The 18,081-nt window shown below is 40.4% G+C and overlaps 1 protein-coding gene across 6 annotated transcripts in view; it reads right to left on the reverse strand.

Annotated features, from left to right (window-relative positions):
* ehbp1 (EH domain binding protein 1) overlaps positions 1-18,081 on the reverse strand; it is a 148,855-nt gene that overhangs the window by 27,274 nt on the left and 103,500 nt on the right. For 3 of the 6 annotated variants that reach the window (XM_042009941.1, XM_042009942.1, XM_042009940.1), the window contains 5 exons: positions 16,641-16,907; positions 13,777-13,931; positions 9,073-9,211; positions 8,131-8,231; positions 4,042-4,165 (listed from right to left, as the gene is read on the reverse strand). In XM_042009941.1, coding sequence (XP_041865875.1) covers positions 4,042-4,165; positions 8,131-8,231; positions 9,073-9,211; positions 13,777-13,931; positions 16,641-16,907 — 786 coding nt within the window. The remainder of the gene's footprint in view (positions 1-4,041; positions 4,166-8,130; positions 8,232-9,072; positions 9,212-13,776; positions 13,932-16,640; positions 16,908-18,081) is intronic. The other 3 variants (XM_042009945.1, XM_042009944.1, XM_042009943.1) reach the window with 2 other exon arrangements.

Here is an 18,081-nt window from a genome sequence, read left to right on the forward strand (position 1 = left end):
AATGTTGCATGTGTGAAGGACAGTGCTCCCAGTGGTGCAAGAATAACAAGTTCATTAGTCAAGGGGGGGTCGCCACTGGAATTCAAATCCCCCTCCGACCCTGTCCTGGCTTCCGATTGGCTGGCTGCAGAGGCATGGCGAGACTCATTAGAGCCCAGCAGTAATTAAGAGTTGTTAGAAAGTGAATTCTCCAACCACAGATTAGAAAATTAAACTATTTACTGATTACATATTAATAGAAGACAACAATGCCGCTTGCCATAAGCTTGGAAGGCAACCAAGGAATAAATCTGTGTACTTAATTACCATAAACAATGGGGGCATAGAAATGGAGTTTTATGCACACTCCCTCCTGTAATGTGTCTGATATCAGAAGACACTTGACAATTCTTGTTCAATTATCTCTATTATTTAATGTGCTGTGAACTGCCTCTGAGTAAATAAATTAACCACCCCAATTACTTTGGACTCATCTGGGGAGGGCCGCTGCGTAATAGAAAATGTTGCAGAAAGCAGCACTGTGCCCAAACCAGGGGAGAGAAAAGGGGGGAGGAGGAGATGGGGATGTGTGGTAAAGAAGGAAGAGATGGAGGGGAGAGAAGATGAGAGAAGGAATGAGAAATTGAGAGTCACAAGGATAAAAAGCAATGGAGTAAACAAAAAGTGGGTTTAGGGGAAAATAGTACCAAGGAGACAAAGCAATAAAAAAAAAAAACCAAAATGGAAAAATAGGTTACTGGAAATGGGGATGGGATTTAAACAACAAGATTTTTTAAAGACTTAATTCCTTGTGGCACACACAACACATGATACATAAGAACTAACTCTTTGAATCCAGAAAAAAGGGAAAAAACTAAATGGAAGAGTGAATGACAAAGCAAAAGCATGTGATATCAAAGAAAAGGCGCATTGTGGAGCAGCAGAGCACAGTGGATCTTCCCAGGCTTTCTGCTGCTGGAGCAGAGAGATGAACAATCATTCATGGGTCAGTTGGTCTGATGTTCACATCTGCCCATCAGTCCTGCAGTGCTGTGTGCTACCACAACAACACTGCACACTGAGCTCACCCAAACTCACCTCGAGAGGTCGGAATCACATGATCGTATGCACTGCAATGATTACTCTGCACATCCACACAGCCAAGAAAAAAGCATGTTCTTAAAAACACTACTAACCTCTAATGAGTAGGTCTGTAAATCTCTCAGCTCATGATCAGAAACTGTGATTTCATCTCTTCATCATCTTTGTAATGTCCTGCTTATTATCTGAACTTATTGACTTTTTGCTGTAAACAAAGTTTACAACAGGCTTATGATCTAATCTTTTGTTGGCATCTCATTTGAACGCTTGCTAAATTCAAACACTGTAAAAGATGGTAACAAAATATATTCCTTTACTTAATGGTCCTCACAACAACTCACTGCCAGCTCATGTCAGGACATGTTTGTTGCCTCATAGTTTTAACTTGGTTTGAAATGTTGGAATTAAAGGTGACAGCAGAGTGGATGGGAGGTTTTTCTTAGAGCTGTTATTTATAGTAAAAATGTGTTAAGGCAATAAAAGCTTGGGTCAGAAAAGCAGCAGACCTGTTGCTTCTGTAAGCACCAGGCCTACCAGGGAAAATACATACAGCAGATATGTTCAAAAACCTTTTCAACTATTAGCTGGGGTATTTATTATTTAGAAGACGGGATGATATGTGTAGTCAAGTTTTGGGTTACTTTAAACAGAGACACTGTGACACATTGTGGCTGCTGATGCACACACATGACATCAGGTATTATATCAAATAATAAGAAGTGGTAGGAGACTAAATGTTTTGTCCAACATGCATACTAATGCCAACAAGTTACACTGAATATACTAAAGAACTGTATAAAAGGTGCAACAATAAGCTTTCATACAGCACTGATTATTTCTGTTGAATTTTAGCCTGCATGATGTTAATTCTTCATAAAAAAAGGTCATTTTGTCCAAAAAACTTTTGAGATCTGCGCAAAACATTTCATATAAGCACATATAATTCGGTGCCAGTGGAAAAAAAAGAGGATTTCTGGATATTTCCAAACTGTGTTTAGCACAAAAAGGGTGCTTTGCTAGTATGTCCCCAAGTAAAGTTGAGGCTTCAGTCAGACATGATGAATCAATAGCTGATATTTAGCTTACAGGCAATCAGCAACGTTTCAATCACACGTTCAGTACACATAGAAGAATATCTATAATCTAAGACAGCATATAGACAGCTGACCTCAGTTTCGGAGGTGATAAAGTTTGCTTTAGTAACCACCTGTCACTGGTGCATCTCGCTATGATGCCTGCAGACTGTGGCCTGCAGGTCCAATCTATAACCTGTTGGATGGGTCTTTGGGATAAGTACTGCTAAATGTGATATGGAAACAGAAATGCACTTTCAGAAAGGGAGCAGGGTGCTCGACATCATGTGGAAACTTTTGCTGCAATGACTCATACATAAACACAGTATAAACATTGTAAATTATATATGAACAAGTTGCTAGAGCACATAAGGGTAGCTCACTGTAACATAAAGAGGTAAAAAGCAACCAATGTGAATCTCTGGATGCGATATCCTTTTATTTTTTTCTCCTTACCTTCCTGTTGTAGCTCACCTCCTTTTCTAGGGAATCATATTTTCAGCAGGGGAATGCAGGTGTGTGTATATTTATCTTTCTATATAAAAAGAAATCTTTATGGTTGAAGATGTTTGAAAGTAAATAATCTGAGGTCTTGCTGGCTAGTGGCTGCTTTAACAGTGGGTGAAGAAGAAGAAGGAAAAACAGCCCTTCAGATTGACACAATGGCATGTGCTCTGACGGGGGAGAGGGCACAGAGGCAGGGAGGGAGGCGAAAAAGAGGAGAGCAAACACAACAAATAGCAATGAGATAGCCTCGATATCAGCACCCAAATGGAATGGGAAGGTGAGCGCAAATGCCACTGCCCCAATTTCTGTTTCTGAAAACCCCTTGCTCTGCTCCGATTTGATTTTTTTTTTTTAAACAGGATTTTAGGGGGTAAATCCATCACATTAAGCACTGATATATCAAGAACAGCATGAGAGCTGCCACTAAATTACTACGACAGGTACTGTACCTACACTTTCAGAACATTTTACCAGCTTTTTTTTCCTGCAGCATTCTGTGGTGAGGAATGGGGCGGTTTAGTATCACAAATGGGAAGCTATTCTCCAATTTCAGTTAGGGACTTAACAGAGCCAAGGCCCCTCTTTTGGCTCGGCACAGTGTCTCATGTCTTAACAAGGCTTTACCCCCAGCCAAATCTTAAATAAAAACCTTCCGAATCCGACTCTGTGCGCCAAACCAAATTGCACTTTGTATGCGTGGGTGTGTAAGCGTTTGTGTGTCTGTTGTGGATTTGTGAACTGTGTCAGTGCTCATGTTGTGTTGCCTCATGTATTTTTTTCTTTGCCATGTCTTTGCCTCTCCCTCTCTCCTCCCTTTAACTCACCCTCGTCTTTCCTTATACAGCATATCAATGAAGGCCAGATATGTACTAGGGGAAAGGAGAGTGTATGCGTATGTGTGTGTGTGTAGCCGTGCATGGCTGAGCGCGCTGTTCAATAGTGTGGATGCTGGCTGGCTGGCTGGGGCCGCGGCTGGCAAACGGCTGCAGCAGAGACTTCGGCTGGGCTCCGCTATCGCACCCAGTTATCGTTTCCCCCATGAAGGGCTCCCTTATCACCCCAGCCCAGAGAGGTCTCCCTTCTTCTCCCATCCCCGAGACACACTCCCCCTCTTTCCGTCCCCACCCACCCCTACCCTCCCTTCTCCACCTCCTCCTCCTCCCTTACCCCCCCAGTCCCTCCTTTCATATCCACCCAGCGCTACGTCGCGCAACATTCAACCAAGAGGGAGGGAGAGGAAGGAGGGATGAGGAAGAGGAGGGGGCTTCAAAGATTCTCTCTCACATAAACACACAAACTCCCTGAGTGTACATGGATGTGTGTGTGCGCGTACGCTCAATTTGCCAAAACAGTTTTTCCAGTGTAATTGGGCTTGGGGTACCTGTGTCCATGAGATAGCGCAGCCTCTTCTCCACGCGAGCTGCTCGGGCGTCTATGTGCCTCTGCTCGCTCTCCAGCGCAGACAGCTCCCCAACCACATACTGACTGGTGTCTTTGAACGCCTTCTGTCAACCGAGAGAGAGCGAGGGCAGGAAAGACGGAAAGAGAGAGAATAGTTATGACAGAAAAGGAGGAGTAGTGAGATATAGCATTAAACAGAGGCAGAGGAGAGAGAGATGAAACAAAATGAGGGAGAAGAGGGACATACAAAATAAATCAGGTAAAAAGGTGATGAAGGACGAAAAGAGAAAGAACAAGGATGGGAAAAGAAATAAAAAATAAATAAAATAAAACAGAGGAAGAGGAAAATGTTTTTAAAATGAATGAACACATCTGCTATGTCCATAAATCTCACATTTTTAAAACCAAAAACAGATTCAGAAGAAACCAGGAGCAACTGTTGCTGCCTCTTGTTTCCTCTGAGCTGGGATATACCCGACTCCTTTCTAACTACTTCAAAACCGCTTTGCATCTTTCTCTATAATATATATAACAAAAAAGAGCAGCACAACTAGAAATACCTAGTCAATAAATATCAATGTACTGTAAACGTACAGGGATATTCAACCAAATATTAGTTTTAACCAACCAGTCAGGCATGCAAACACTGATCCTTAAACAATTATTAGTTATACTAAACAAATGACTAACCAGAAAACATTGATATTGTCAGTGTTTACATTTTACGTAAATTAGGTGTCTAAATAGTACCTTTTAAATCAGAAAACACAGTAAAAAAGTAAACAGGTAAAAGATCTCAAAGCTTTAAATTTATGGTTCCAGTACATGTAGAAAACTCTCACACAGATTAAAGAATTACACTGCCTTGCAAACTGAAGCATTTTTCTCCAGTTAGCCTCACTGATTAGTGGTTTTCTTATGGCTACACAGCTGTTCAGTCCCAATCTTTTGAGTTCCCTTCACATTGTGACTTTAGTAATATTCTTACTTTCATGGTTGAACCTAGCCATGAGTTCTACTGCTGTTCTTTTACAATTTGTTTTCATCAAACTTTAAAGTGATTACCAATTGCCATCATTCAAGATTGTTTCTCCCCACCACATTTCCTCCTGGAAGATGATGATTCCCCATTATACTTCTAGTTTTTAATAATGCGTTGGACAGTTTAAGCATTTTCTTAGATGATGGGTCCCCAAGTCCAGCCCTTGAATGCTACTATTCTGAAACTTTTAGATGCTTCCCCCCTCCAACACGCCTGATTCAAATGAATGGTTCTTCAATCCATTTACCAGGCCTCTTGGAGAAAAGGATGTATCTAAAAGTTGCAGGATAGTGGCCTTCGAGGACTGGACTTGGACACCCCTACCTAAGATGTTTTCTTTTCTTGATGCCAAAAATTTGACCCTTCTGAAACATATCAACATCTTTTCCATGACCACAGAATGATTCCAACATTAAACATAATCATCCAAGAAGTAATTATGCAATGGGGGGGGGGGCTCTTATCTATTTGCTTAGTTAAATCCAGGTGATGACTTTTTTGGACAGGGAGTGTATTATAGAGCAGGATACAAATTCCTTAAGTCCATTGAATTTGTTGTTTGTGTAGCTCATTAAATTGACTGATTATTTAATAAATAGCCTAACTATTTAATTCAGTGAGTACATATTCTCAACAAACTTCATGTTAGTTTAAATCTTTTAGTTCAAATCTTGTATATTGTGGGGGGAAAAAAAACCCTTTTGCTCTGACGGCAGCTGTGTGAAATGGTTTAGGATGCTGTTATCCCAGTGGATTAATCATGGATTTAGCAGTATCAGCTTTAACAGCAGTATTCAGTTGTAGCATTAATATGTGGAGTTATAGGAGTCTCACAACAATAACATGCTGACATTTCCAGTTTCCCCTGACGACTGGGCAACATGGGGATCCCTTATGTGTTCATTAGTGTCCCAGTGCACTTCATATTTGTTAAAATAAAGACATGTTGTTTGAACTTAGGTTTAATCTGTTACTTTATTATACCTGAAATCAAATCAGTAAAAAAAAGTTTAACATGAAGCCACTGCCAGCATATAGCTGCTCTCTGCCATCTCCCTTTATGTTCATTTGTAAAGGTTTGTTTTTAAGAAGTATTTTTTGCAGTGTTGTCTAATCACATACACTCTGCCATGTCAGGAGAGTCTTTCTTCCAACCTCCCATACACACCGACGTCAGCTTTCACCGCACACAGCTGGACATACACACACACAACCTATTACTCTGTAACCATAGACACTTAATGCACACTCCATTTCTGACCCCTCTTCACCTCTGTCTCCTGGCTGTTTGCTATTCTTCAGAGAGACTCCTCTGAGTGAGGAAAATGTTTATTCAAATTTACTACTGAAGATGCATCCAAGAAAAAAATATCTCAATTTTACTGCTGATGCACTTCATTTTTCTTAATGGGAAGGAGAACTAGTGAGCAGGAGAGAAAGTTTTTTTTTCCCCTCTATTCCTCCCAGGCCAGCACTTTTTCCTGTACTCTTTCCAGCTTGTAAGAGTGTGCATCTGTGTGGCTCAATGCACGTGTGATTTGTGCACGTGTGTTAGTGTGTGTGCACGCCAATTCCCTGCAGCCTCCCTCCTCCTCCTCCTCCTTGCGCGCTCTCGCTCTATCACCATATTTTTCCTTGGCAAATCAATTTTACACATGATCAGCCCACTCCCCTTGCTGCGCTCGGCCCAGCCGTAATTAAGAGGAGGGAAATTACCATATATATTATATTAATGCAAACATCATTCAGCAGGTAATTCTTGGCTGATCGGGATAATGGAAAGGTTGAACACCCATTAACCCTGGGGCCCAGGCACTGGGAGGAGGGTTGTGCGTGTGTGTGTGAGTGTGTGTGTGGATAGGACTGGGGTGGAGGGTCGAGGGTGGGAGAGGACTGCTTGGGAAAAGAGATTCACCTCGTGGTCTCCAGTGGCACACACACACTCAAACACTCGCTCAGAAATAATAGTGTTCTTATAAACACACTCTTTGTATGTGGCGCAGTCTGGGAAGACAATGTGAAGTGTGTGTACACTTGAAGGATGTAAAGTGCAAACACACACACACAAATGGCAGAGCAGCTCATATCTCCTGCTGTTATAATTAACGTGGGAGTCAGTTAGATCAATATTATGATGTCACTGTGGCAAAGAGAGGACAGTAGAGAGGAGGTGAGGGTCAGAGGTGGAGGAGGCGATTTTAAATGCTCACAAAGATGAGACAAGAGACTTAAAACGGATTCACAGGAAATTAAAAAGTCCACACAGGAGCAGTTAAGAGTCCCATCCTCCCTCCACATTTCTTCAACGCAAACTTTCTTGTTAATATTTGTGACTCGTACCTCAAAATCCACACTCAGACTTATCTGTTTGTTTCCCAAAATACAGAATCATTATTCATATTTACATGTGGAAAATTTATTCAGTTGGTTACAATTCTCATCAGACCTGTACTGCTTAGATTTTGCAATTATGACGCACAGCCACAGTAACATTCATTACGTTTGAATGGAAAAATAATTTTGTCATCTGCAGAATTGTCTGACTTTCTGGGAATAGCAGAAGAAGAAACAGTTATTTCTGATGGAAACAGTCTTCACTGTTATTTAAACTATTATTTAGTGAGCCATCCACTTAACTGCCACTCACTCTAGAATAAATATATCATATATACTTATACATTGCAGTTACTGCAATAATTTTAAGTTACTTTAAAGTCACAAAAAATGTATTTACATCACTACCAACCAGTTGTTTTGGTTCCGTTTTTTACAAATAAACTTCAATGAGTAAAACATACAAGCTGTAACATAATGTTTATGCTGATGTAATGCAACAACAGTCTGCATAACCCACCCATCTGTATGATCTGAGTGAGTGTGATCGGATCAGAATCTTCCGAGCAAGAAGTCTTTTCTTTCCGACCAGCTTTTTAATCTGCATACTTGTGTACATGTAAATATGGCTGTGACTTTTTTCACTTTTTTCTTGAGGTTTGTATAAAAAAGAAACAAATAAAAAGGACAAACCTCTTCTTCAAATGGTCTGTGAATGTAAACATCTGTTGGTGAACCTCTGTCCTCCTCCACCTTCTTTAGATCTTCAGGTACAGACTTCTGTCGCTTTACCTCTGAAAAGATGAAATGAAAGATTAACAGTAGAAATAAAGAAATCTCATTTGGCATTCAGATCAAGTGTGGTGGACAAAATGTACTTAATAGAAAAAAACTTTGATCTAATCTGTGGGTCTGTTGTCTCATGAAGCCTTACATTGTTTGTTTTCGGCTCATGTTATTTCTTCTTTAGGCTTGTGTCTGAAACAAGCTGTAGTTGTGTTCAGGCCATATTTATACCCGGTTATTTTTCATTTCTTTAGCTCGTCTAGCTGTCAAGCTTTCATACTGAAAGAATGCTCCATCATGACATCTCAAATAAATACAGAATGACAGAAATGACGACCAGCATCAGTCCTTACTGAAGCAGACCTGAAGAAGCCTCTGACTGACGACACTCTGTATGTTGTGTAGAGGATGTATCCTGTTGTTAATTATATGGAGAAGCTTGTGTAACATTTTATTTCCACCGTTAGCTCTGTGGACTCCAGAGAAGTCCCCAGAATATAGTTAGCCTTCTTAATTGATCTTATATAATGATACTGGAGTCTTTAAGGAAACAAATTAATTATTTTTACCAGAAGGCCGAGTTTTATGAGGGATGGTGTATATTATGAAACTGTTCTTTCTTCATTTAAAACTTTTACTTGTTTACTAAGTCCAGTTAATCCCTCCTTAATTACTGAATGAACTGTTCCAATTGATTTTGTTATGTAATAAATGACAGCAAGAGTCACTGCCCCTCAAAACTAAAAACAGCAAACTCTGAGTGAATTGAATGCGAGTCAAAAGTTGGTGTGTGCAAACATGCCTCCCTTTGTAAATATTGCATGCATTGTGTGTGGTGTTGTCACCCACCTGGTCTGCTCTCAACATACTGACTGAAGGACTTTAGCTGAGTTTTTCTGACTGCAGAGTCCTTGTTGAAGACTACTGGGCTCCGCAGCTTCTCTGTGGCTCTTCGCAGGCGTTCAGCTCGCAACTCCTCAGCATTATTCTGACAGATGGAAAGGAAAGTGTATTTAGACTGGAAGGCAAAGGTTGTAAAGTTCAGCCTTTTCTGGTTTGGCATTTATGACTTTTTAGCAAAAACATGGTTTAATGTAAATTTTGACTTCCTTGTATACCTGATGGCTTTTAATATCCAAATGCACAAAAAAAACAAAGAAAACACATCAGCTACTCAAACTTTCTATCATTGAATTTAAATGTGTTGCTTCTCATCTTTCATGCTGTCAGATTCGACATGCTACTTAGATCTGCTCCCAACTTTTTCTTAGACAGCTGCTTCAGGATTTCAAAGCTCCCATGTGATTATTGCGACCAAAACACACACAAACGTAAACAACACCTACAGAGAGTCCTGAGATAAATGTGGTAGAAGTTGATATGTACGCCACATTGTGGTTTGTTTGCATGAACCTCCCTGAAAACGCACGCACACACACACACACACACAGACACACACTCATTCATTCATTGTCTCCCTTACTCATGAGAGAGACAAAAAGGAGGCAATTAACTTGACTTTCAACAAAACCTCGAGCCAGAAAATATATTCAGATTATGCAAAATGCAAAAAAAGCTATTGTTTTCAAAGTGAACACGTGTTAAAAAGCTGCACGCTCGCTTCTCTCCTCTATCACAAGCCGTACCCGGAGATGCTTTATTACCAAGCCTCCAAATATGCCAAGCCGAGTGGAAAAGAAACCGACTTCAGTTAAGATTGACGTAGTGGCAACATTAATAAGACGGCGAAACGTGTAATAAAGTCGACAATTAGGGCAAACATGTTCCACCGCTTGAGACGAAGGGAGATAGTCAAGCGGTGTGTGCAGAGCGGGGACGGCTAATAGAGACAGTGTGGGTGGGTGGGAAACAGGGTGTAGACGGGGAGCTGTTAGAATGGCTCCAGATTATTGACTTTCACAAACAAAGTCAGCAATTAGCCGGTTCTCACTTTGTTTTGTTTATTAGTCTGTCAGCTTCGACCAGCTACTTAAAACCTTGTGTCAAGTCAAACTGAGGCAAATTTATTTATGAAGTGCTTTAGGCTTTTACACAAAAAGTCCAATTAAAACATTTTAAATCAGAGTGGAGATGTAGGAAAGCACTAATGTTAGTTAGTACATGCACACACACACACACACACACACACACACACACACACACACACACACACACACACACAGAAAGCAGAAACACTTGCATGTCTTAACCACTTCCCATTTCTAGATTTTGGTCCCTGTAATTCTTTGATGATAGAAACAGAAAAAAAAATGTTTAAAAAAAAAAAACTGTCAACAGAAATGTTGCTCTCTCTTATATTTCGTACCTAGACTCGTCATTTTCATGACAAGTCTCTACTACTTAAAACTTTGAGTGTTAAAACTTTCAAGAGTGTTAACATGCTGGACAGGTGAAAGACCAAAAACAGCTTTCAGCTCATTGACAATGATGCTGCAGTAATCAGTGGGAAATATTAAAGAAACTTTGATTTTAACTTTTACAGAGGTGGACTTTCAGGACCTTTGTGATCATTTTTGGACAGTGGATTATCAGAAGGCTGTATAAGGTATAATTTTTGTTTTAATCACCATTTGCATTGAATATACCTGCTGTGGTCATTATATGGTAAAATGCTTCACATCATTCAAATCTTAGCTCAACATCAGTATGTTGCATCTGCAGCTTGAACTTTTTATAAACCTGCCAGTAGACCATCAGATCTTTAGGGGGTAAAACTGTTAAACAGCATCAGGTAGTTTATTTATGCACAAAAGGTATTCTACTGTCCTACACTTTAAAGTATACATCTTCCAAAAAACACAAAAATCCTCACTAAATCTACCTAAAGCCTCATGGTTTTCACTGGAAGAAATCACACTCCAAATCTCCACATTCATTTAACTATTTTCTTTCTTCACTGCAAATAAACTTTGCACACTAACTTGTGGTGAATTTGGTTTAAAACATTTAAAATTAATACATTGCTAAAAAAGCATAATCTTGATTAAATGCAGGCATCTAACACTTTTAAGGTGATCTATAAAATGAGGTTGACTTAAGTCATACTAGGCGGAGAAACGGTACTCTTCTATGGCAGAACAGACAGGGCTCATCCAGTAGCTGACGTTATGAATAATTCATATGTTTTTTTTTTTAAGAAAAGTTAAACAATCAAACATAATTGGATGTCAACAGATTTATTGGATTAATGCTCCGGTCCTTGTCACATTTTCATGGGGATTCTTAAAAGATTTTTGTGCTGAAGTGACTTGTTAAAACTGCAAGCCTTTGCACTATCTGCAGATGCATGCATGCTTTGTTTGGCAAAAAGAGTAAATTCCTGAGGGGACTGATTAAGGCCCTGAGGCTGTCTTCCCAATTATGACATATTTGCCATTTGAAAGTTCAACTGCTGCATTTCAACCAAACACCAAACCTCATCTTGAAAATCAACTATATTTATTCTCTCCATCTTAATCAGTGTGACACACACACGTAGAAGACCTGTCTAATTGGCTAACCTTCGGTCTACATTTTCTGCTCTAAGACAAGCAGATATTAGGAGTGTCCCTCCTCCCACCTTCTTACTTTCTTTAACCGTCCCTCTGTATGTCTTATTGCTGCCATCATCTTTGGTAAGCTGCAGCAGTGGTCATTCAGTGCTTGTGGTGCATGTGAGTCTGAATGTGCATGCAGGGGACTGCGTGACTAATGTTGCAGTCTGCTGAGCGTTGCAAGCCCTTATCTTGCGCTACCGAGGCTGCGCATACACACAATCGCTAATGAAAAGAAGTGTGTGTGTGTGTGTGTGTGTGTGTGTGTGTGTGTGAGAGAGTGTAATGCTACTGCAGGTTGTTTCACCCGCCTAAAGGACGTGTGGGAAACCCAGATCTCCAGAGACAGGGCAGTTTATCTTTCCCTTAAAGCCCAAAAATGTCATTTTACACAACAAATCCAAAAGTTGTAAAGGTGTTTAACAATGTGTGTTTTTTTTATCTTTGTTTTATATACACTTATTATAACTTCCCATTTCATACCAATCTCATGAATCATGGCAGAGGTCATTTTCAGACATCACTAAAGTTATGGATGTACTTTATATATCTAAGTTTTCTTTAGTTTGACTTCCTGGTAAAACTTTATTGAAAATGAAAGTGTTGCTTACTGTCAGACCTGGGCCTTGCTCAGAACTGGTATCATCACACTTCCTGGGTGATTCTTTCACTGTTGGACAGCTCTGAGTATGTCTGCTCACACCTAGAAAGTGTCCTGAGTGACCACTTGTGATCGGATCCAAGTTACTTGTTTAATTAAATAAAAAGATGCAGCATTTGTCACAGTCCGCTGTCAGCAAACAGACATCAGAACATCTACTGATGTTTTTGGAAAACCAAAAATACAATCAGTCACCAGAGTCAAAACATAAAGACTAATTATTCACAATCTCTGCAAGAAATAAAAGAGAAATAAAAATACATCAGTGTAAGCTCATCTCTGTCTGAAGTACATTTAAGGCCTGCATGCATCTTGTAATGTGAAATAATCTGAAAGAATCCTCAATGCAACCTGAGTGCATCCATTTGTGATCTGACAACCCAACACAGTTAATATCAGGTCTGAGAATGAGGCTTACTAGAAGCAGGAATGAGCTGCTATTCGTCTTGACACAGGTTGTTTGAATCTGTGAATAACACAAAGCGGGTGCACTTCAGGTTCTGGGACATATCTGGGCTCTGCAGTGTTTCCTCTCTGATAGGCAAATGTAAGTAAAAAAATATTATATTATTATATTACAGCTAACCACGCTCTGGTATAAATGAAAACAAAACAGTGATAATCACCAGTTAAATATTTGGCTTCTTTGGGTGAAGTGTTTTTAGGTGTCAACCAAATGCTGAGTATAACATGCACACTTACACTCTCCTCTGGCCATAAAGTACTAAGCCTTTTAGGCTTTGAACACAAGAGGGTGTTTATGTGAATCACTGATCAAAGACACCCTGCATCGCCATACGCACTGAGAGTTTAGCTTGTACTGACGGCCACAAAAACACACACACACACACACCTTCTTATACTTGACATTCAAAATCAATTAAACAGATGTTCAGACTGGCTGACTGCTTTGTTGACTCAATATTCACATCAGAAGCTTTAGACAGAAGCAGCCGTAACACCTCCCTTCCACACTTACCCCCCTCCCACCACACACAAAACTGCCTGAAAAGGTCACGGTCAATAGAAGGGACGTCTACGTGCTATGTAGAGCATTGTGATGGCACATGAGTGTGTGTTTGTCATGGCTTTAGATTGACTAATATGGATATGAGAGGGATAAACTATAGTCTTACATGAAGTGCTTGAACTGACTGATGTTTGTAAAGGGTCAGCTGGCTGACAACCTGGGTCAATCGGACCCAATTGATTGGACTAAACCTTTGATGGTGCATTGAGAAAAAAGAGGTGACATGAAAAAAGCAAGATGAAAGGAAAGAGAGATGGAACAAAAAAGCAAATATACACAGTGTTTTTTTTAGGTGAGTATGTGTTTACCTCCAGTCGTTCTGTAGGGCTGAGCGGGGAGGTGGAGGAAGCAGAGGGTGAGGATGAGGAGGAGGTGGAGGAAGGGGAGGAAGGGGACGTGACTCCTCTCGGACCAGCCTCTACAAGCTTCTTCAGCTTCAGATCCACATGTTTACTGTTTGTACCTGGAGAGGAAGAGAGACAACGGACTAAAACCTTTATAAAGTCCCAAAACCGAATAAGGGCAGATGACTTGGTTTGCATTCATGTGTGGACACGCTGAGAAGGAAGCATATAAATACTACATTTCTATAAATGATGTGAGCGAGATAGAGATCTGGACAGACTGAGCAGCCTTAAGCTCCGTTTGTACTTCAGAGTACTGCTGAGGTTCTGAGTGTACTTCACTAGGACCATCACCATGGTAACCACAGGGCAAGATGGAGGCAAAGTCGTGCAGAGAGCATGTCTGTTTAAGACAGTTTATGGTCTTTTACATTTTGATGTCGTGATTTCTGAAACAATTACCTGATGCTTTTAAAATCTCCATTCATTCACTGGTTTTCTCTCAACACAACAGGTAATTTTCTCTATAATTTTGCTCTTCTCTCCAACTTCCTTCCTTCTTGTATCCCCACCTATTCATAATTAGTTTCAACTCCCCCCCAAACCATCCATCTCTTTCTCTATATGCCTGCCAGCAGCTGCATACAGCTCTGTTTTCCAGGGACTGGTAACCACAGCTCCCCTGCCAGGCCAGACCACTGCACAGAAGAAGATGAAAGAACAGGAGGGCAACCGTTTCATGTGTCACCTCCCTGCATGCCATGAACTGATACACACACACACACAAACACACAGTTAAGATGTATGTAAAAAGATACCAAACATAAACACACACTCTTGAACTTTGTCACAAATACATAAAGACGAGTACACCCACATGCAGAACAGAAAACTGTTGGAAAATTCTGACAGAACCTCAACATTTAGGAGGACAAATACAAACAGATTGAACTGTGGCATCAGAGGCTTTCGTGAAATATTCTTACAACTGATGATTTCCATTTAAGAGTACATAAAAATTACCACTAACAAAAACAAGACTACAAAAAAGCAAGATAACACACTTCAAAGCTAAAAGAAGAATTTGTCTGTTTTCATGTTTGTTTCTTTAGGTCCCTCACTGTACGCTCACCTATCTCACATCGACGGGAAATTCAAGAAGTACACAGAATAAATTAATTAGCAAACAAAGTAATTATTTTACCTCTGAAGATTTGGGCAAATGCTTTACTGAAGATATTTGTTTTGTTTTTTTTGTCTGGGGAGAATTTTTCAGAGTTTACTAATTATTATTTAAAAAGTTTCTTTGGAAATAATCCAGATAGAAATATCAACAGCGTGGCGTCCTGAGCTTCTGACAGTATGTGAAGAGGAAGAAGTGAATCAAGGGTTACTGAAGAAATGAAGCACATGCACTGAGCTAAGTGGCTCGAAGTGTGAAAGGGCAGTTTAGACCAGTGGTTTCCCAGCCCAAGGGAGGACATAAAAGACCACAGGGGGTGTGTACAGAGGTTGTCAATGTTAGATTTACTCCAGTTCAAAATCGTTACACATTTATGGGATTTTCAAAAGTCGGTGCAGCAAACTCTGCTGGTACTCATAAATGTTCTTGTTTAATGAAATTGCAAGGGGAAAGAAAAACTTAATCAACTTCTCACATTTGTTAGAACATTAACATGCAGATGCACGATCCTGAATCAAATATTATGCCATGCAATGATGTTTTTCGGAACAAACTGGAGTCCAGAGTTGACAAATTGTCAAACACAGAGCCACAACAATTTCCACTACAGGTGAAGCAGTCTGGTGGCACTCTGCTAGCATCTTTACACCTTACCAGCGCTGACTGCTGCCCCACAAATTTTCAGCTTATTGACTTTATGTTCAACATTCGAAGAGAAAGCTGTTGAGGGAGGAGAATGCAGTTTGGGTCCTTTAAGGTAAAAAACTGGTTTACACCACATGACTGAGCTTCAGCAGATGGCTGCATTGCGTTTAAAATATATTTGTACTGTGTAGAGAAGAAATGGTTGCAAAGAGACAATAAACCTTCGGGAACCCTTTTAGTTTTAGTTTGCTTCAACATAATTTCATATGTTCACTTTTAGAGCTTTAAGACAAACATTGGCCTGGTTCTGGCTCCAACTCCATCCTGGAGTCTCAGAACTTGGTTCTTTATGGCAAACTGGCCCGCATTTACACCAGTTTAACCAAAGTGGGACATCTTGAGATTGAGATTTGGTTCTGAAAGTTGATGGTTCAGTCATCAGGCTCCATTTTAACCTACAGTTTCCTAAAATAAACAATATAATTTAACTTTATTGAAACACAGTGTTTAATACAGCACTTGTATGAACATTGACAGCCAGCACTGGTCTGGCATTCGTTTATTTTATTTATTTATTTTTTTTACTTGATTGAAACAGAAGTAATACAGTGGTCTGGTGTTCAGGTGAATATGATGTAGCGGGTCACGAAGAGGAACCACTAGTTTTTATTCTCCGTTTAGAATAAACTTTTCAGGTTCGGTCTGAATGTGCAGGTTGGTTCAAATTAGGTTTAGAAACACACACCAGCACAGTTCCCTGCCAATGTGAAAGGCCTATTTGAAACCTTTGTTCTGTGTAATCTTTGACTTATTAGATATTTTTAAAAATAAATTTAGAACCTTACATGGCATTCATATTTGTCTAATTGACCACAGAAAGAAAATCTGAGAAACACCAAGTGATTGATGAATGTGAAAGGAAACACATGGAAGATGCTCCAGGAAGGTAAATGAGTTAGCAGAGTGAGTCATGCAGTACCACAACAGCCAGTGATTTTACCCAGAGAGGTTTGATCAGTGCCAGGGTTAGTAAGCTCCAGGTGCCCCCGGGTGCTGGACGTGGCTGGAAGGGCCTCCAGTGGCAGCAGGTTAGTAACCAGCAGAGGTGCAGATGTGGCAGCGACAACAGAATCATCATCATCGTCGTCATCGTCAATGCCACCACCAAATCGGAACTGCTGTTCCGCAGCCCTACCCTCTTCCTCATCCTCACCCCTTTCGCCATCAACATGAGCTTCGTCATGACTTTTCACCCTGTCCAAAACATCTGTGGGTGGAAAGTTAGAGGGAGAGACGAAAGAAAGGATGTAAGGAAAGATGGAAAAAAGAGATGTTAGAGAAAAAAAGGCCAAAATGCAGAATTTGAGAAGAACGGAAAGAGACTAAGTTTGGTTAGTTTGTATACACAGCAGTCTGCGGTAAGAGTACTAATTGATGGACCCCTTTCTTAAACATCTCAAATCTCACAATCCACCATTAGCATGCCTTCCACCCTGTCTACATCTTCCCTCAATGCACCAGTAAACATGGAGCCATCACAGTTGTTGACCTGCTTTTATACAGGTCCATGTCATCATTGACATTTATGCCTTTAACTTAAGAAACTTAACAGGGTGGTTTTTATAAAACCCTGAAAAAGTAATAAATAAAATCACAAATTAATGGAAGGAAACAGCATCAAAACCCAGCAGTGTAGTAAGGCAGGACTTTGTGTCTGTGTGGGTTTTATGTTGGGGCATAAAAAAGTGAAAATGAGACCTCTGTTTAATTTTCCTTCTTTCAAAGATCTGTTGCCTGCCTTTCTTGTTCCAGATAAAAGGGGGGAGGCAAACAAAACCCTCAAAAACATGAAAGCACATATTCCATTAAGTCTCCTGAGGGGTTCGACAAAAACAATAGTGTCTCCACATTAGGAACAAAACAAAAAAGCATGTTAGAAGAAACTCAAATGGAGACCTGGGCAGCTCTAGCTGCATGGATAACCCACCATGGATTAAAACAAAACAATCAGTAAACAGTGTCAAAGATTGCATGCTCCCTCCTCTGCTATTTATTACTTAGTGGGGAGAGAAAACAAGAACAAAGAGAGAAGGAGAGGGAGTAAAACAACAGTATTGCCTGATATTTCTTTTCTAATTTGCTAGCTGCGATGTGGAGCGTGCTAGCAAGCGCCATTCCTGCGTGGCTGGCTGAGGCCTAATTAATGGGGAGGCCATGGTGATGGAGTTTGGAAAGTTTCTTTGCGGGCAGACACTTGGAGGGGGCAGCCCGAGCTGCATTTAAAGGACTGTGAATGGTGCTGAGGGGAGAGCAGGAGAAAAATTGAGAGAGTGGGGGCTAGGATTAGCCGTTCTGCTCGGCAGGCCTTGTGTATCACAGCCCACAGCATTTCTCTCTTCTCCTCACCTCCTCCTCCCTCGTTCTGCTCCTTCCTCCGACTC

Source organism: Melanotaenia boesemani, chromosome 16, assembly GCF_017639745.1.
Source record: "Melanotaenia boesemani isolate fMelBoe1 chromosome 16, fMelBoe1.pri, whole genome shotgun sequence".
In the NCBI taxonomy this organism is placed as follows: domain Eukaryota; kingdom Metazoa; phylum Chordata; class Actinopteri; order Atheriniformes; family Melanotaeniidae; genus Melanotaenia; species Melanotaenia boesemani.